A 20,613-nucleotide genomic window follows, 5' to 3' on the forward strand; every position below is an offset into this window, starting at 1 on the left:
GCGGGGGTGCCTCCATGACACCTGGTGGATCTCTTTGCACTTGAAGAATGTGTTTGTCACGCACAGGCCGTGGTGACACGAAAGCTCAAGCAGTCGCTGACCATTCTCATTGATCTTTCCTCTCCCAAAGTTTCCAAGGCAGGTGGGCCAGGCCATGTGGTCGGCTCCTACTCTTGCGTTGAAGTCCCCAAGGAGATAGAGAGCGTTACTTCTGGGGATCTTGGATAACGCTTCGTCCAGTGCATGGTAGAACTGTTCTTTCTCTTCGATGGTGGCGCAGAGGGTTGGGGCGTACGCGCTAAGAATGCTGACTGGGCCGAAAGTTGTTGACAATCGGAGGGTAAGTAATCTCTCTGTGCCTCCTGTGGGTGGCTCTATGGAGTTAACAAGCGTGTTCTTCACAGCAAACCCAACACCGTGCTGTCTTGGTTGGTCCGGAGACTTCCCTTGCCAGTAGAAGGTGTAGTTGGTTTCTCTGATAGTTCCGTTGTCGGCCAACCGGGTCTCCTGTAGAGCCGCAATGTTGATGTTTAGTCGTGCCAGTTCCCTATCGATGACAGCGGTTTTCCTGGCACCCTTGATCCACGGAAGGTCTGCAGTAAGTCCGGGGCACATGGTCCTGATGTTCCAGCTAGCGAGGCGAAGAGCCGGAGGCTTCTTTCTTGTTGTTTGCTTGGAATTAACTGGTGCGGGTGTTTTGTGGCCCACTTTTCGAGAGGCGCCTCTCTGATCCCCACGCACCCAGTGGGGCAGGCGAGCCATGGCGAGACGGCACCTAATTGGCTGGGGCTGCCCAGCTTGAGGCGGGCGGTAGCTGTCCAGTGAGGTGCGATGACCTCTCCCACCGTCAGAGGAGACCCCTGGCGCTCGTTTCCTTCGCCAATCGGATGAGCTTATAACTGGTATCTGTCTCCTCCCGTGTTGAGTCGACATCTTGCGATGACGCTGGAGTGTCCTCTCCAGTGAAACTGAAGCTACAGAGCCTGGGCAGGGTGATATGGAGGGTCTGCTGTTGCCCATGCAGCAGACCCCCCCTCTCTTCGCAGCTGAAGGGTCCAAGGGAAAGACTGAGTCAATACAGCTTGGCTTCAGGTGCGCCGCAGGAGTTGCCGGTGTTGACTACAATGTCAAACCGCCTTAGGGACTCCAGCTCCGGATTTTCTGTCGGGGTTTACTCCCTTAGCCTTTCCCCTGAAGAGGTATGCCGCAAGGCAGCGGAGGTTTTTTGGAGTCAGAGTTTTCCTTCTCTGATTTTAGAGATGTCCTTCCTCTTTCCTCCTTTACAGGAGTAGAGATGGCCCACTTGGTGTTTTCATGAAGCCAGACAGGTAGGAGGGGCGGAGCTGGGGTGGAGAGGACGTGGTGTGCTGGCGGCGGCAGTGGTGGCAGCAGCAGCAGCATTGATATCAATATTGATGGGGAACTCAAACACTTTGGGCGTCTGACAACCTGGAGTGTTGAGGGCTGCAATGTCTAAATGAAGTTGACAGATGGTGTCAGTGCGGGCACCCGGGGTAAGGCAGCTAAGGGAAACTCCCGGCGGCGGCGGCGGCAGCGGTATTTGAACTCAAACCTCACTGTCTTGTAAATCCGTCTTGGACTTCTACTTTCACCCGTGCTGGCAGAGGCTCCTTCCCCCTTTGGAAGCACCATCCTGAGCACCAACCAGACTGCACATCTACCAAGCCTGCGTACTCAGCACTCTCCTCTATGGCAGCGAGACGTGGACCACCTACACAAGGCACGAAAGGAAACTCAACAGCTTCCACATGAGGTGCCTGCAACGCGTCCTGCATGTCGCCTGGCAGGATAAGGTCCCCAACACCGAGGTGCTGAAGCGAGCCAATATGAGCAGTTTGCATGCAGTTCTTAGCGAGAGACGCCTCAGGTGGCTCGGCCATGTCAAAAGAATGGATGCAGGCCGTATCCCCAAAGACCTCCTCTACGGCGAGCTAGCAGAAGGCAAGAGGATGACAGGGCGCCCAAAACTGCGGTTCAAAGACATCTGCAAAAAGGACATGACACAATGCTCCATCGATCTCAACACATGGGAAGTTCAAGCAGACGACCGCCTAGCCTGGAGGCTCGCGGTCAGGCAAGGTACTTCACGTGCAGAGGCTGCGCGCAACGAGGAGGCGGTCCAGAAAAGATCGAGGCGGAAGCAGCGTCAACAGCAGCAACAACGGCCATCTGCCTTCACCTGTAACAAGTGCGGCAGGGATTGTCACTCCCGAGTCGGACTGCACAGCCATTCTCGGCGGTGCAGATAGACTCTCAGGAAGCTACGCCATCGTCTCTCGAGACGGACGGCTGCCGACGACGACTTCATGTAGCATCCAATTAATTGATTTAAGTGTACAACTCAGTGGCCTTTAGTATATTCAGAGTCAATGCAATCAATTTTAGAACCCCAGAAAAGAAACTCCTTAGCTGTCACCCCCAATCTCCCCCCAGTCGCAGGCACCTATTAAACTACTTCCTGTCTCTATGGATTTGCCTATTCTGCACATTTGCTACAGAGGGAACCCTATACTATGTGGTCTTTTGTGGATGACCTCTTTCACTCAGCACATTTTTAAGGTTCAAGGTTCACCTCCATTGTAGCGTGTACCAGGGAGCACAGGGTCCATCCGGAGGCATAGGGAGGGAAAAGCCTGGGCCAGAGCCTTGAGTGTGGTTTCTGTGGGGAAGAAAGGGCAAGGCAGGTTAATGGGATTAGGACTGGCCTGTGTGAATAATTTCAGTGGCTCTGGGGCACAGGGGCCGCCCTGTTGTCTGGCACCTGGCCCAGGGCTGATTAATGATTAAGGCAGGTAGACAGTGGCCCTGAGTGTGAGAGCTCCATCCAGGAGGTGGTTCAGGGTGTGGGCTCTGGTTTGGCTTGTTTACAAGGAGCCCTTGTGAGTCCTTAAGCTTCTCTAGGACCTGGCCACACCTTCGGGGGAGCGGCACAGCCCTTCCAAGATAGGCTGGGCCTCAAGATGTCAGACCATCAAAAACATAGAATTAAAAGACATGATTGATACAGTTGCTCTGTGGCAGAGATACTGATTCGTGTCTTGATCAAGCCATTATTTTCAAGGCTGCATATGTTGCAGGAAGACTCAGTTGTTGGCACTCTCTTATTTTCAAAGTCTTAAGTAGCTTGAGTGGTGTGGTGGTTAGACTGCTATAGACGAGAAAGAATAATTTATCTCAGTAGGTCACATTGCCACCAAGTGGTCATCAAAACTTTGCTGTAAAAAGTGCCCCCTAAATAGGCCATCTCAGATACTTTGGGGAAATGTGTGTATAAAGAATTACAAAGAGGGACTTCTGGCCAAGATCGAGGCGTAGGTAGATGTCGCAGACCTACAACCAGCAGGGTCCACGGCGTTGTGGATGAAATGAGTAAATGCACACAGACTGCAAGAATCCTGTGGAGAAGAGGGGACAAAACTGGCCACTCTCTAAAGGAGAAAGAACAATTTGCCCCTGTGTGAACAGGCTTTTATTAATTCTTTAGGTGGATTACATCCAAGAAAGTTATAAGTCATTGTGCCAGTTATTGCCTTATATGATTATTACTCTTATATAGAGAAAAGAATGTTACACATGCATGGATGATAAGGATAACTGATTTAGCCACATCCTGTCCTTGAAAATCAGCTCAGAATAGACCCTAAGAAACTGCTTCAAGGTTACACACTGAACATCTGTTGTTCTCAGCCCGGATGAGGGAGTCCTTTAGCAGAAAGCAAGCTTTTAAGCTATTATAGAAATGCAGGCCTGGTTCTCCATGGGAAAACCAGAGTGTGGAGTGGGTCCTGTGTGCTGCCATGCTCCCAGTGGTTTTCCAAATCTTGGGCTGAGCTACATTTGCCACCACCAAGCACCCAGGCATGCTGCATCTCCCTCCACAACTAAGAAGGAATACAACCACCTCAAAACTACAAACAACCAGAAGTTCCAGAAAATCAAGCTGCGTGGAAGTCCAACAAACAAAGATATAAAGAAGAAATACTCATCCAGACAGGTAGGAGGGGCAGAGCTGGGGCAGAGAGGATATGGTGTAGAGGCAGCAGTGGCAGCAGCGACAGTGGCTGGGGGAAAGTGCAGTCACACATTTAGAAAAGTAGGGAGGGACACCTGGAGAGTGATCCCAGCACCAAACTAGACCACACAGCTCATGGCTCCAACCATGAAGAAAATAAAGGCTCATTGCTTCTGACTATGAAAACCAGTGGGAGTGGGGGCAGAGGAAGAAACTGCCAGTCTCTCAGCAGAGTCAGCTTGTTTAGAGGGCCCCACCATCCTAAAATCCTCTGCAAACCCAGCCAATCTGGAAACCACAACCAGAGCAACAGCTAGAGAGGCACCAGTCCCATATGGGAAGTGAGAGAAGTTCCTGGAAAAGGGGTGAGTGCTGAGCAAGCAGCATTGTTCCCTCTCAGTCCCCTCCCCCACATAGAGTGCCACAACATGGTCAAACGGGTCACCCCGCACTGACAAATACCTAGGACTCTGCCCCTTACAACATAACACATGCAACAGCTCTACCGAAAATGCAGATGCAAACACAAAAGCCTGTCAAGTTGAGGAGACAGAGAAGTATGGCCAAAAACAGGGAACAGTTCAAGGTTCCAGTGGGAGAACTAAGAGACTAGGAGTTAGCTAACCTAACAGATTCAGAGTTCAAAACACTGGTGATAGAGATACTCACAGACTTGACAGACATGCTTGGGTATGGCAAATGCAGAGGGGAAGAAGTCAAGGCTATGGTAAGTGAAGCGAAGAGAAATACACACGAAACCAATGGTGAAGGAAAGGAAACCAGGGTTGAAATCAACCATTGGGAACATAAGGAAGAAATAAACAGTCAACCAGTACAGAATGAAAAAACAAGAATTGAAAAAAATCAAGGAGAAACTTAGGAACCTCTGGGACAGCTTTAAACCTGCCAACATCTGAATCATACAGGTGCTAGAGGAGAAGAGGAAGAACAAGAAATTGAAAACTTACGTGAAAAAATAATGAAGGAAAATGTCCTTAATTTGGCAAAGGAAATAGACATACAAGTCCAGGGAGCACAGAGAGTCCCAAACAAGCTAGACCCAAAGAGAACCACACCAAGACACATAATTAAAATGCCAAAGGTGAAAGATAAAGAGAGAATCTTAAAAGCAGCAAGAGAAAAGCAGAGTTACCTACTAAGGGGTTCCTATAAGACTGTCAGCTGATTTCACAAAAGAAACTTTGCAGGCAAGAAGTATTCCAAGTAATGAAAAGCAGGAACCTACAACCAAGATTACTCTATCCAGCAAAGCTATCACTTAGAATGGAAAGGCAGATCAAGTGCTTCCCAGACAAGGTAAAGCTAATGGAGTTCATCATCACCAAGCCCTTACAGGAAATGCTAAAGGGGCTTATTTAAGAAAAAGAAGATGAAAACTATGAACATTAAAATGACAACAAACTCACAACTATCAACAACAAAACCTAAAAACAAAATAAAAACAAAAACAAACTAAGCTAACAACCAGAATAGGTACAGAATCATAGGTAAGGGGATTATTTGGAGGGTTATTCGCTGGGAAGGGGGAGGAGGAGAAATGGGGAAATGCTGCAGGGATTAAGAAGCATAATTGGTAGGTACAAAATAGACAGGGGGAAGGTAAGAATAGTACCGGAAAGGGTGAAGCCAAAGAACTTATATCCACGACCCATGGACATGAACTAAGAGGGATGGGATTGCTGGAGGGAAGAGGGTTACTGAGTAGAGGGGAGCAATGGGAAAAGAAATTGGGACAACTGTAACAGCATAATCAATAAAATATACTTTAAGGAAAAGAATTATAAAGAATATCAGGACTCTGGTGTGTATTTGAGCAAATACGGGTATTCTAAAATACAACTTTATTTAATGCTTAATATAGTCGACCCTCATTATTTGTCAATTCTGTATTTATGAATTCACCTACTTACTAAAATGTATTCATAACCCCCAAAATCAGTACTTATAGGGCTTTCATGGTCTTTGCAGACATGCAGAACAGCCAAAGTATGGAGTTGCCTAATGTGCATATTTCCAGAGGAGATGGAACATAGCAAGCTTTCCCTCCTTGTTGCAGTTCATTTTGTGAACAAGTGCCCTTTGTGCAGTGTAGTTAATGACAGCTTTTTCTCACTTCTGTACTCTCGTTGGTGAGCTCACTGTTTAAAATGGCCCCAAGAGCAGTGCTGTCTGTTTTCCTTGAGCACAAGAAGGCTGCAACGTGCCCTGCGCAGAAATGCAGATGGCAAACATGGCTTACAGTGCTGCTGTCCATGAGTTCAGTATTAATAGGTCAACAATATGTATCAGACAAGGTGCCATTTAACAGAGACACAGTTAGCACAAAGTGGTGCATCGGCTGATAAGGAAAGCGCAGCTCGACACTGGCAGGACCCTAGCCCCACATCTCTTCTCTGAGCAGGGGTTGGGCAGCCCCTGCCTCAGTGTCCCCTGCAGCCCCACAGAACATTGCCACCTAAGGGATGCAAGTCAACTGGGACTCCCTGTTTTCAGACAGCGTAAGATCACAAGGAGCTGCAGAATGGTAGAGTCCCTGTACACCCATCACCAAGGGTCTCCAGATAATGGTACCTGATACAGCCATAATCCGTTGTCAAAACCAGGACACTGATATTGGTACAATATTAACTTGAGGATAGTTACTGTTTAGATTTTGCCAGTTACTACTTGTACTCTTTTATGAGGGAAAGGTGAGCATAGGGTTCTGTGAAATTTTTTCTCATGTAAGTAACTAACACCACAGTCAAGATACAGAAGCATTCCACCACCCCAAAGAAAGTCATTTCTTTTTTTTTTTTTAAGTAGTGATAAAATATGCATATGTACAGTTTGGTGGTATCAGTTAGTATACTGTTGTACAACCATCCCCACCATTCATCTCCAGAACTTTCTTATCTTCTCAAATTGAAACTCTGTCCCCATTAAACAGTAATTTTGCATCCCCCAGCCCCTGGCTCCCACCATCTACTCTCGGTCTTAATGGCTCTGACTCTAGGACAGGGATTTCAACCTTTTCACCTCATGGCATATGTAAACTAGTTACTAAAATTCTGCAGCACACCAGAAATTGTATATTTTGCTCATATGACAAAAAAAAAAAATGGGTATAATTTTGATTCATTCACACCAGAGGGCTTTTGTTGTGTTGGCTGTTGGCTTTCTCTTTTTTATTTGACAATCTAAGGGAAAAGAGGTCAGAGCCTGACTTAATAGTTTTTTTTTTAATCTTGCAGCACACTAGTTGAAAATCGCTACTCTAGGAACCTCATATGAGTAAATCCTTCTGTGACTACCTTATGTTGTCGAGTGTAATGTCCTCAAGGTTCATCAGTGTTGCAGCGTGTGGTAGAATGTCCTTCCTTTTTAGGACTGAATAAAATGTCATGAAAAAAAATGATTCCTTGACTTGTTCTGTGGGAGGCACTGTCCTCCATTCTGTCCTCTGTTGGGGAAACAAGACAATCAGAATAAATAAGTACAGTTGACCCTTGAACAACACAAGGGTTAGGGGTGCCTAACCTCTGGAACTGGTGATTCTTAGAGGGTGTTTTTCTTCTGTGGACTATCTGGTTAAAGCAGAATCCATCCCACTTTAGGCAGGACCTGGGATCACAGGAAAAATGTGTCAGTCGTACCAGAATACTGGGCAAAGGGCACATTTCATGGTGTCTCATGTTTGATAAGGTCTCGGCAACCTGGGTAGGGTGTAACATAATGTAGAAATGGCAGGAAACTCCTACTCTAGACCATGAAGGCCTCAGTTGTAGGATTGTCACCTTTGTAAATGGGAGTTGGTATGTGAGTGACTGCTTTGTCCCTTAGTACACTATCATAGTCATTGTTAGCCACTGATGATCCTGACATCACGATGGTCAGGGTCACCGCCCAGATGCTCCCTCACATGCTGAGCTGCATTAGAGTGAGCAGCTGGGGTAGCATGTATCTGTGTGACAAGGCAGCACACTGCTTAGTGGTGACATCTCTGTTTGCAAGCTTCTTCGTTACTCCTCCACAAGGAATGTTCTCGTGGACACACACACTGCTGCACACTTGCAGCCTCCCTGAAGTCCCACCCCAAGTAAATCTCACCCAGCATGAACTCCTCTCCCAGTAAAGCTCCTGAAAGAAGTACGGTTTCCTCTAGGGCCAGCTCTGTGCCCGCCCCAAGGGTGACAGTCTCCCTGCTGCTGAGACCAGAGCTCCAGCTGCTTTCTTCAGTGTGGTGGGCACCCAGGAGCCAGATCAGATAGGCCACCAGACACATTTCTTTTTAATGCTGCTGTTGGTCTTGGAGCAAAGCTTTCAAATGGGGCTTCCCCCCTAAGACTAGAGGAGCCACGCAACCTGGCTCAGCTGGGCTGCATTAAGTGACTGGCCTGTGACACATGGGCAGCAGCCTGATGACAGCAGGGTTTTCTGAGAGCTGCCTCTCTCTGTCCATGGGAAATGCCTCCTGCTAGCTCCGCTCTTGAATTAATGTGCAAATGAGAGCAAATAACCCTCTAGGTCCCCATTTTGCATGTTAGGTTGGTTTATAGTCATCATATGAAATAGGTTCAGAGTCTGCTGTCCACCTTGGTGGTCAGATTCTGTTAAGAGTTCTTATAGACCGTGGTGCGTGCCACTAATACCACATTCTGTGGTCTCTGAGCCTCATTTTGTGTGTGTGTGTGTGTGTGTTGGTGTCAGCACAAGCCACACCAGGCACAGAGCTCCATATTTCATCATCTTAGTTTTTATAAAGTTAACAGAACTGCTCTGTACTTTTGGTTCCCTGCTAAGACGGAAGGGGTGACAAGATGCTTTGTTGCTGTTGTTTTAGCAAAGAAAAAAGTACCGTGCAATTTGTGCCTTAAATGGTCACAGTAGGGACTGGTTTCCTGCCCTCCAGAGCTCTCACTTCAGCCAGTAGAGTAAGAGTGGGCGCAGCTTCACATTTATTTCTAGAAGAATCCTGTACCTTGCAGAAGCAGAAAGTCACGCACTGCAGCCATGACCATGGGGAAAGTGCATTGTAAAGGCAGCGCCACAACGGTGGCTGTGCTGCCCCGCGCTGTCTTTCTGTGGCTCCTTTTCTAGGAAATGGAGTGAGAATATCTTTTTAGAGGACAAGCTGCTGACCTCCAAGATCCTGTCCATGCTGCAGCCAGTCAGTGAGGCTTCGGGATGGGCCACTTCCAGCACCCTGCCCACTTTCTCACTACCAGCTCTGCCTTTGCCTTGGTCACAGCACCCCTGAAGGAGCACCTGAGGGCCACTGTCTTGTCCAATGGCAGCCCGGCCCTGTCCAGGAATGTCAGCATGACGGTCTCGCCAAAGGGGGTTCCACAGTCAACAGCCAGCCCAGTGGGAACAGGGACAAGATTTGGGTAAGCTGGGTCCTCTCTGCTGTCCTGCACAGGTGAAGGGAGGGAGCTCAAGAGTCTGGCATTTCATGCGGATGCCGCGGACGGACGGACGGACGGCCTCTGAGAAGAGACCCTCAGCTGTGTGGATCTGCTCGTGGGCCCCCAACCAAGCAGTGAAGTTCCCATTAACACTTGTTTCACACTCATTCTTTTATCTTTTTAAAAACAATGTCTTCTGGGTAGACTTGGCCATTTGCAGCCACTTTGCTTTCTGTTCTTGAAGGACCCTTAGCCAGGATACCTTTCTGTACTCAAGATGAGGCTAAAAGGCCCCTTGAGGTTGAATCCAATTCATTTCTGCCCTAGCCCAGTTTTTCAAGGACTCCTGGGTGACTCCTTGGGACAGCTTTCAGCAGTGCTCAGGGCAAGCACTCAGTGCTAAAAAATGTCTCGTGCTGGTCCTCGCCTGAGCTGGTGGGGACAGAGTGGGTGATCCTTTTCCTCTGAAAGGATTCTCCCCCACCTGCCACCTAACTCTCACTAGAAAGAATTTCAAGGTGCCAGGAGCCAGTAGAGGAAGCATACAGTTAACCTGTGCTGTCCTTCTGTGGCTCCTTCGGACTACATCTGAACATTAAAGTTCATTGTGACGGAAAAAGTCCTAATGTTATGTTGACAGCAGTCTTCTAATTTTCAAAAGTGATTTTGTGACAAAGGCTTATATTGAAATCCACAAAGTTCTCAAATTGTATTTAAGTGAATTAACAGTCTAATTTGCCTTCATGGATTAGGGTGTGTGTGTTTAATTTGATATTTTGAAATAATTGTTTTTATGATTTTTGTTTAGAGAGATGGATGAAGCCGACTCTGCAGTTTTTAAATTTAAGCAGGCAGCCGATGACTCCCTTTCCCTTACACCCTTGAGCACTGAGACCACTCTCGCAGAAGGTACAGTCATCCCAACTCCTTACAGCCCCCACACCAGGAAAGGCTGGGACCCGTGTCACTGTCCACAGGATGAAGGCTAGGGGCCCTGAGCCAGCCAGGCTGAGGGCACTGAGCAGTGGCCTCTTGCTCTTCCCCCAGACCCCTGCACCACTTCACTGAGGAGTGAAGTTGAATTGGATGCTCACGGGTTTGAGGCTGAGTCCTGGAGCCTGTCCGTCGACCCCGCGTACGCCAAGGAACAAAAGAAGGAGGTGGTGAAGAGACAGGATGTGATTTATGGTAAGCAGGCCTACCCCCCACACTGGCACTCCACTTTCTTCTCTCCTCTTTTTTTTTTTTAATTTTCTCTTTTAATTTTTTTTAATATTGTATTTATTCATTTTTAGAGAGGGGGAAAGGAGGGAGAAAGGGGGAGAGAGAAACATCAATCAGTTGCCTCTCACACCCCGACTGGGGACCCAGCCTGCAGCACAGGCATGTGCCCCAACCAGGAATCAAATTGGCAACGTTTTTTGGTCAATAGACCAGTGCTCAATCATTGAGCCACACCAGCCAGGGCTCTCTTTTAATTTTTTCTTCAAATTTTCCACCTGGGAGTCTGGGCTCCATTGCTGATGCCCCCTGAGACTCTGTCGCCTGGTCCCTGCTCTCCCCCGGGACAGCCCTGCCTTTTGGACTAGGGAAGAGGTGGCCAGGGATGTCCCCAAAGACAAGAATGGCCTAGCGCCCAGGCCTGATGATTCATCCTTACCTTGTTGGTGACCCTGAGAGAGAGGAATAGCCTGAGTGTGGCTGTGACCGGGGGGGGTTTAGGAGGCATCTCCCCTTCGTCCCATGTGGCTGTAGCTCCAGCTCTGTTGGTAGGTGCCCCTTCCCACTGGCTGTCAAGGAGCCTGGCCATGGGCAACTCTGTCCTGAGACGGAAAGTTGCAGGTTACAATGAAAATCCCAGTGCCTGGGCCCCTCTGGGCCGGGTGACAAAGGCCAAGGCAACTACGCTGGAACCTGAGGCCTTCCTTTCCTCAAAGCTGTTACTTGTTTATGATCCTTTCTTCATGGGAACCATCCCCCAGGAATGACAGTGTTATGTACCCTGAGGAGGAATTTCCCTGTCCCTTGTTGTCATGCTGGGAGGCAATTCTGGCATTTCTAGAAGCATTCTCACTTCTTATCCCTTGCGGCAGGCCCAGCTTTGGGATCCCTGCACACCCCTCAGTGGCGTCAATGGCACCCGCTTTCTTCAACATTTTGCCCACTCAGCTCCCTCCTTGGGCCGGAGCAAGGTGGAGTGTGGGTGTGGAGGAAAACCCTGGTGGGCACTTTCCTCACAGTCCCAGAGCCAGGCCAGAGGTCCTGCAGGGAGGGAGGGGAGAACCAGGCTGGATGCTTCCATCTGGGCAGCCCGTTGCCACATTGTCACCATGGCTGGGCAAACACAGATAGCTTCCTCTGGAGACCTGGGGCCCAGCGCTGTTGAGCTGGGTTTTGTGTCTAACAGCCTTAAGGCCTTGATTTGAACAACAGAAAAACTCCAACCTAAGACCTGACCTTTGCCTTTTATAATGAATTAAAATCTCACTTGAGCTCTGCTTTTACATCAGTCTGAGTCTGGTCACTGACGTGCACAGATAGGTGAGCTTCACACCTGAAGAAGTGGTGTTTATCCAAACAGTCTTCTGGCTTAAAACAGCCTTGAAGTGTCTTTGTTTGACTCTGGGCATGAAACCCTCCTGTGCATTTGAGGTCCCAGTGCACATCCTGGGTCCTCCCTCTTCTGATGTCACTCCACCCCTCGCTGCTCCCTTAAGTGGGACTCCTGCAGTACTAGTGTTGGAAGGCCCAGCGCCAGGCAGTAACACCACAGGGACGAGGACTTCGAGGAAGAACTGAGAAACCAGCCTGGTGCATGGTTGACGGGCAGGACACATGAGAGCCCCCATGAGACACAGAAGGAGGAAAACCAGAGCATGCTCCCAGCTGTGGGTGAGTGCTGTTGTCTGTGTTCCCACAGAGCTGATACAGACGGAGGTGCACCATGTGCGGACACTGAAGATCATGCTGAAGGTCTACTGCAGGGCCCTGCAGGAGGAGCTGCAGTTCAGCAACAAGGCCATTGGCCGCCTCTTCCCCTGCACAGATGACCTGCTCGAAATGCATGGCCACTTCCTCTCTCGGCTGAAGGCACGCCGCCAGGAGTCCCTGGAAGAGGACAGCGACCAGAATTACATCATCCAGAAAATTGGTGACCTCCTGGTACAGCAGGTGGGCAAGGCCAGGTCAAGTCCCCGCCTAGCTTTGTTCTTTCCAATAACAAAATCATGGCTCCCAACAATATTATAGTTTGTAAGAAGTACACATTTGGTCTTCATCTGTACTTCCTGGCTCATGGCCCTCACCACCCTTGGAATTTCCTAAGTGATGAGAGCATAAGTGTCTTTGGTTATATGAATTAGGTGACTTTTAGAAAGAACCTAAGGATGGGGACCCAGCCATGTAATTAGAGGGTTGGAATTTTCAGCCCCACCCCCCAACCTTGGGTGGAAAGAGAGGCTAGAGGTTGAATCAATTGATAGTGGCCAATGAGTTCATCAATAGTGCCTGTGTAGTGAAGCCTCCATAAAACCCTGCAGGGTTCAGAGCGCCTCCGTGTTGTGCGTGCATGGAGGTATGGAGAGGGGTGCCTGAGCAGGGCATGGGGGCCCTGCGCCCCTTCTCCATACAGGCCCCCCGCACCTCTTCCATCTGGCTGTTCCTGGGTCATGTCCTTTATAACAAACCAGTGATCTAGTGAGTAACATGTCTCTCTGAGTTCTGTGAGCCACTCTAGAAAATTCATCAAACTCGAGAAAGGGGTGGTGGGAACCTCTGATTGACATCTCGTCAGTCAGGACCTCAGGTGACAGCCAGTGTCTTTTGGGGATTTGGTGGTACTGAACCCTTAACCTGTGGAATCAGATGATCCTGTCTCCAGGTAGACACTGTCAGACCCTGCTATTGTCTGAAAATCATTGCTAGGGGCAGACCGCCCTCACATTGGATTGGGTCCAGGAACCCTTCCCCCAAATGGTTGAGAACCTACCTCTCCAGAGGACAGTGGTCCTGGGCCCTTCCAGCACTGTGTGCAGTTAATGGTCTAGCAACACGGTCACCTGCGGAGCTATACACTTGTGCAAGCACTATCCAGGGTTGCATTCTGGGCTCTTATTTGGTTGGTTGACTGGTCTTTATTTTTTGGTCTTGGTGGCTGTTAGAAGCGCATCTGTGAACCAAAACTATTCATGGTAGGGGTGTTGACCCTGAATTGACTTGTAAGTCAACTTCTGAACCTCGGAGTGCTCCATGATTTCTGAGTCCACTCAGAATTAATTAGAAGAACACCCCTTTGCTTTTAAATTTTTCTAACATTCTTTGGCTTAAATTTATTTTTCCTTCTCAGATTTCAGGAAGTTGTTATAGCCCCTGTGATGGCATAAGACCCATTAGCATAAAGTTTCTCACTTTACCTTTCCTGCCCCTCCCATGAGGCACCACAGTGAAGCATTTCTGTGTTTGAGTGTGTAGTAGAGAAGAACATGAAGTCACAGGTGACTCCAGTGCTGTGTTAGCAGAGTCAGACGAACTGGAAGAAAACTTTCCCTGGCGGTTTCCATGTTTCATTTTGGTAACATCTCCACTGCCTTCCTTCAGTTTTCAGGTGAAAGTGGAGAGAGGATGAAAGAAAAATATGGTGTCTTTTGTAGTGGTCACAACGAAGCAGTCAGTCATTACAAGTTGCTACTGCAGCAAAATAAGAAATTTCAAAACTTGATCAAGGTAAAAAATATTGTTTCATTAAAAACGCATCCTCTTTGCTGCAAGATTTTTCCCACAGAGCCGTTCGGAGATCTTAAGTTTAAGGAACCTATTATAAACTGATGATTTTCAAGTTTTTATTTCATTCTTAACCACAAACTCAGGACATGTCAATGGAATCTCCTGGAGAATCCCAAGATGCAGGCAGAGCTCCAGCTCTGTTTCTTGCACACCAGGGTGGCCCTGCTGACCCTCCATCAGAATGCTGGGATGACACATGTGTCGTATCAAGGGGCCACCCTTCCCTGGGACCTGCCCCTCCAGAGCCTTCCATTATGCCTTTAGACACTCAGGCTCATGCAAGACATGCCTTACTCTTAAACCTCTGTCCTATCTCTTGTCCCCATTTGTTCCCTCATACCCTATGGAATGACCCACACCCATCTTTTGCCTAACAGTGTGTGCACACTCAAGCTCAGAACTGAAAACACGTCACCGAGCCCAAGTCAGCCAGGTCAGCCAAGGCCCCACCTCCCATGTTCTAGAAAATGCACCTGGCTGAGGCCACTGGGTTCTGTCAGCACAGCTATACAGCAGCCCCTGCCACCTGATCCCAAAGGGCTCCACCATCTACCACCTGCACACTGAGGGCTTCAATCCGAAGTGATATTCTGTAACCAGTGGTCTGTGGTTAAGAATAATGTGCCTTTCATTTCATTCCATTATCATCACAGTGAATAGATGTGAAAGGGAGAGGGGCACTTCTGGGCCTGAATACATCTCTGATGATTGGTGGGACAGACCCCCGACATCATAGGCCAGAACCACCTGGGAGGTGGGAGGGTTCTGATGAGATAGAAGGAAACAGAGCAGAGTTCTGTCCCCGAAACTCACACCCCGTTCCCTTGCCCTACCCCAGTGACTCCCCTGGTCCTCTCTGCAGTGCTGGCCTTTTGGAATACAGACGAGCGGTGGCTGCAGAAAGGCAGGGTGAGTGGCACACTCTGGAGAGCTGCTCTCAGCCCCACCAAGAAATGGCTTCAAAAGAGCACTTCTTGAGTTCTTAGCCAGAGCTGTGCATAAGAGGCCAGTGGGGAGCCGGTTCAGAAGGCACAGGTCAAGTCTAGTTCTGGGAGGTTCCAATGGCCACTGGTCAGGGCTGGGGTCTTCACACACGCGGGTGCGATGTGCGCCACACAGCTCTCCAGCTGGTTCTGGTTTCTCCTCCGCTGGTCTCTCGGGGGCCTCTTGACAACAAGCAAGGCTGCCTTTGCCTTGGTTGCCTTCACGTAGGTGAAGCAGGTGAGCCTTGCTTCTAAATGTCTGGCAAAGAAAAGGTCCCCTGTCAGCCAAAAGAGAAAGGAACCCCCAGCCTCAGTATCTGACCAAGGTACATTTCTGGTTTGGCAAGAGAAAAAATGTCAGTATGTTGTGATTTTGTTCTCATTCTCCTAGAAAATCGGCCACTTTTCCATCGTGAGACGGCTGGGCATGCAGGAGTGCATCCTTCTGGTAACTCAGCGCCTCACCAAGTACCCCGTGCTGGTGGAACGCATCCTTCAGAACACAGCAGGTGCCTTCGCTGCCTCCCTGCCTTGCCCATTGGCACTTGGGGATGGTCTCTGTCTCCCTGTCCCCTTTTAGCATTGATTTGGATAAGTGCCCCTCTGTGATTTGTCCCTGCTTTTCTGGATTCTGCTGAGCTTGGCGATTATGAACTGAGCTACCACCATGCAGAATCCACTGTGTTGGGTGCTACGGTTTCCAAAAAAGAAAGTTGGGCACCAAGTCTTCTTCGCCTGCTGTTACCCGCAGTCCCTGGCCCAAGCATCTGGGGAGTGGAAGCATGATAGAGAAAGCACCCTTGTTAAGGCCACTCCTGAGTGATCCAGACAGACACAGGGTCCATGACAAGGGCCACGGGAGGGGCTTGCCTATCACATGGAGGGCAGAGGAGTAAGGGCAAGCAGTACCACTGGGAGTTCTCAGAGGCCACGCCTCCCTCACCTCCAGGGAATTTGGGCCATGGGAACATGAGCAAGTTCTCCCCATCACCCCCTGCCCCCCCCCTGAAGCCACATCCCAAGCACTTGGTAGTGGCGGGAGCTGGAGGGAGTCTTATGAAGAGCTGGAGGGCACAGGGGAGTCACTTTACAAGGAGTGACTGGTGGAACTACACAGGGCTGTCTTTATCACCTGAATTGCACCCTAGCTTCTGCTTTCAACAGAAGCTCTGGGTAAAAACCAAATTCTGGGCTGTTGCATTTGTTTTGAAGACACATTCATGTCTTGGGAGATTTGAATTGGAAGGTGATTCTTGAGGGTCCTCCAAGCAGTGGCCACAAGGGAGGCACCTCGTAGACCCTGTAGCATGTCCACCTCTGTCATGTTCATGAATGCAGACAGAGAAAAGCACTAACTGTGCTCTGTGTGACAGCTGGCTCCAAGGACTACGAAGACCTGACCCAGGCCCTGAACCTCATCAAAGACATCATCTCACAAGTAGATGCCAAAGTCAGCGAGTGTGAAAAAGGCCAGCGCCTCAGAGAGATCGCAGGGAAGATGGACCTAAAGTCCTCCAGCAAGCTCAAGAATGGGCTGACCTTCCGCAAGGAGGACATGCTGCAGCGGCAGCTCCACCTGGAGGGCACGCTGTGCTGGAAGACCACATCAGGACGCTTGAAAGGTAAAGTCCTGCCCCTGCAACCGTGTTGCAGTGGAGGTACCCTCTGGATCAGTGAGCACCATTTGGGAGGCAGGAGGGCCAGCCAGCATAGGGCCACCGTGGCCTGGCTGTCTCAGGGCTGAAGGGATGTTGTGTGCAGAGCCAGCATGAGCACAGGCAGCCAGGAGTGTGGTAAGGATGACAGTCACACCAGCATCCCAGTCTTTGAGGTGGTGTAGTGCACACCAGGAGGGCATGGGAACCCACTGACTTCTAAACAGAACCCCAAAACTTCATGAGGCTCCAGGGCTCCTTCCAAACAAGCCATAATGGGTGCACCTTCAGTGAGCCCAGCCACCAAAGGACCTGGTATGGGCAGAAAGCGCCACCCAGACTGCCGCTCTCAGGGTTCCCAACATCCTAGGCACTGCTCGGGGTGTGCTGCAAGCCCAGCTTTCAAAATCCATGGTGCAGTTCCAGACCGGAGAGGACTTGGACCCACGCTCGGGTTTCCTTTCCACTTCATGAGCCTCTAGAAACATCTGTACCTGTCCACGGGCACCAGTGTCTGTGAAGCTCTTAAAGGGAGTGATGGAATCTCCAGGTGGTCAGAGGACAGAATGTGTTTGTTCTGTATTTTGCATGCTGTGTCTCCTGTGTGCCAGGCCTCAAGGTGGGTGGTAGAAGGCCCCCGCCCTCATGGGGCTCCAGTCAGTGGACAGAGAGAAAGAAAGCAGTAAACAGAAAAATAGTGAAAAGTGCATGACTGCTCTCAAGGAACCCAGAAGGCTACACTGCAAGAGAATTACACCGAGAGGGGATCCGGACTGAGATGGGGTGTCTGAAGGCACTCCCTAAGAAGGCGACATTGGCTGTGGCGTGAGTGCTCCTCTTGGGATCGCATTCAGGATCTGCACCCAAGTGCAAAAGCTCAGCTGAGCAGGTGGCTATGAGATGTACCTGCAGGGGCAAGACACCTGTTCTGCTGCCACCTGGAAGGAAGCCCAGGGGCACAATGGGACGAGAGCGCATCACTACGGTAGGGGGCAGGATATGAGCGTCCAGTGGCTCAGGTCCCGGGTGAGCTGAGGGCCGGTGGAACCAGGGGTAGGGAGATGAGCTCACATTTGAGAAATCATAGCAGGGGAACCTCAAAGACCAGACCTTACGGGCACCGCTGCAACAGGGTACGTCTGCACACAGGGCACAGCAGTGTAGAGGGAGGAAGGGTGAAACCCAGGGCGGTGGTGGCAAGGTGTGAGGTGGAAAGGAAATGCTTAGGCTCATGTAGAAGCGTCACAGCACTGGCCTGAGAGTGACCCAGCTCCTTCCCATGGCACCAAAGGCCCCTGGGCTTTCGTGTCCCCCTGGCTGCCCAGCAGGGCCCACAGGGCCATGTTGCTGCTTACGTTTCCTCCTGTCCTCTCTCCTTAGATGTCCTTGCCGTCCTCTTGACTGATGTGCTCTTGCTGCTACAAGAAAAGGATCAGAAATATGTCTTTGCTTCCATGGTATGTGTCCCTCTCTTCACATGAAGAACTGCTCCAAGACTGCACAGAAGGCACTGGGTGGAGGGGTGGAGGAGCTGCACTGGCGACAAGACAGAGCAGCCCAGAGCAAGGGGCTAGAGAAGCACAGCTGCCAGTCACCTGTGGTCCCGGATCCTCCCCAGGGCCTGGCATTTCCAAAAGGGCAGGGGTGCAATTTTGCGAGAACAGGGTCCTGTCTAGTTGGTCTGACAAGGCTTCAAGGGCTCATGTGGACATCCTCTGTAGTTTCAGCCTCTTTTCATTTCTCTGGCTCTCTCTGTCATAGCACTCAGACCCTCATAGGCCCAGTGTTCTTGCCAGGAAAGCACCCCTGTTCTTCCCAGGAACATACTGGCCCTTTGTGTTGTGACCATGTTGATCCCACAGCACACTGGCCCCAGAGGACCCTTGTCATGGGAGCCAAGCTTGCCATGAGCTTAGAGTCAGGCTGGGGTGTCAGCCATCCCTCCCAGCCCCTGTCCACCAGGGACTTGGCTTGCTGCCCTACTCAACCTAGGTGACCCCTGGGTCCTTCAGTGTCTAACAGCACAGACTTCACTGTAGGGGGAGGGTGTCAGGCCCTCCCCCCATGGCTGAAAGGCTCAGAGAACCAGTTTGTCTCCAGGTTCACCTGATGAGGAAGGCACCCTCCATGACTAAACTACGAAATCACATACTTTTCCCCAAGGTTTGAAAGTGCCTCCCAAGAGACTTCCCAGCACCACAGAGGGGTCAGGCTACTTAATCAAACCATTGTATGGCCTTGACTCCAGCATCCTGTGTGCTGTCTGCACCCTCACTCAAGCGTGATACAGGCCATCCATATCTGCTCCCTGTGTCCACATGTGGCTGTTCCTCAGTGCGTGTTTACCCTGGTCTCTTCTGAGAGGGACACCAGTCAGATGGGGTCAAGGCCCACCCTAATGGCCTCATTTTAACTTAATCACCTCCATAAAGGCCCCTGTCTCCAGATAGTCACATTCTGAGTGCTGGGGGGAGGGCTTCACCATATGGATTTCAGGCGACACCATTCAGCCCATGACAGCCACTTAAAAACATTTATTTTACTGGTGCATCAGAGCATTACATCTTGTGGGACACACAGACTAAAAATACCAGTGGGCTCTGGGTGTTTGGGGCACAGGGTCAGAAAGATTTATTAGTTGTTCTATACTATCTTGTTTCTTTTGAGTTTTGTACTGTGTACATGCATTACTAATTATAAAACACATTCGTTTAAGCACATTAAACAGACACATTAAAAGGTCCTGGCCAGGCCCTGGCTGGTATGGCTCAGTCAATTGAGCACCAGCCTGGGAACTGAAGGGTCACTGACTTGATTCCCAGTCAGGACACATGCCTGGGTTGCAGGCCAGGTCCCCAGTTGGGGGCATACGAGAGGCAAGCAATCGATGTTTCTCTTCCTCTCTTTCTCCCTTCCTTTCTCTCTATAAATAAATAAGTAAGTAAGTAAGTAAGTTTTATTTTTAATGTCCTGGCCAGGTCAGGGCACATACAAGAATCAACCAGTGAATGCATCGATAAGTGGAACAACAAATCAATCTTTCTCTCTCTGTCCCCCCCCTTCCTCCCTCTCTCTCTCTATATATATATACATATATATATATATATATATATCAATAAATTAAAAAATTTAAAAACTTTAAAAAACACACACATTAGAGGATACAAGGAGGTCACTGCAATAGTGTCTTTTTTCCCCAGATGGTAAAATATTTCTGCTTTGACTTGTTTGCAAATAAGTGGGATGCCCTGCAGTAGGGTGAAAGGTGGCCCTCCCCACCATGTTCTACCTGTGCAGGACTCAAAGCGCCCTGTCATCTCATTACAAAAGCTCATTGTGAGGGAAGTGGCCAACGAGGAAAAAGCTATGTTCCTGATCAGTGCCTCCCTACAAGGGCCCGAGATGTACGAGATTCACACCAGCTCCAAAGAGGAGAGGAATACCTGGATGGCCCACATCCGAAGGGCCGTGGAGAGGTGAGTGGGCCTGCATGCATGTCCCCTCTGCTGGTCCTGTTGCCCTTGGCTCAGATGCTCAGCAGATTGGCTGTGACCTTGACCTGCCCAGGAGAGCACCAGAACTCAAAGGAGAGAGTCTCCTTTGCTTTTCCTCTTCCTCTTCCCATCTTGGTGCCATGTCCATCCTTTACTGAAAGGAGACAGATGGCACCATTTCCGCTCCTTAAAACAAAGGCTCAACCTGTCAGATGCTAAAAAGGCCCCAACATCTCTGGCCAGAGGCATGGGGCCAGG

The 20,613-nt window shown here is 49.7% G+C and overlaps 1 protein-coding gene across 1 annotated transcript in view; it reads left to right on the forward strand.

The window, feature by feature from the left end:
• The window catches only part of ARHGEF18 (Rho/Rac guanine nucleotide exchange factor 18), an 86,204-nt gene that overhangs the window by 55,591 nt on the left and 10,000 nt on the right, over positions 1-20,613 (forward strand). The window contains 9 exon segments of the mRNA XM_090290227.1: positions 9,285-9,432; positions 10,250-10,350; positions 10,489-10,629; positions 12,362-12,612; positions 14,038-14,163; positions 15,598-15,715; positions 16,580-16,828; positions 18,242-18,318; positions 20,159-20,337. Of these exon segments, the coding sequence (XP_090146353.1) occupies positions 9,285-9,432; positions 10,250-10,350; positions 10,489-10,629; positions 12,362-12,612; positions 14,038-14,163; positions 15,598-15,715; positions 16,580-16,828; positions 18,242-18,318; positions 20,159-20,337 (1,390 nt within the window).

The sequence above is a fragment of the Furipterus horrens genome, unplaced genomic scaffold (genome assembly GCF_987537825.1).
Source record: "Furipterus horrens unplaced genomic scaffold, mFurHor1.1.pri manual_scaffold_10, whole genome shotgun sequence".
Lineage (NCBI taxonomy): Eukaryota > Metazoa > Chordata > Mammalia > Chiroptera > Furipteridae > Furipterus > Furipterus horrens.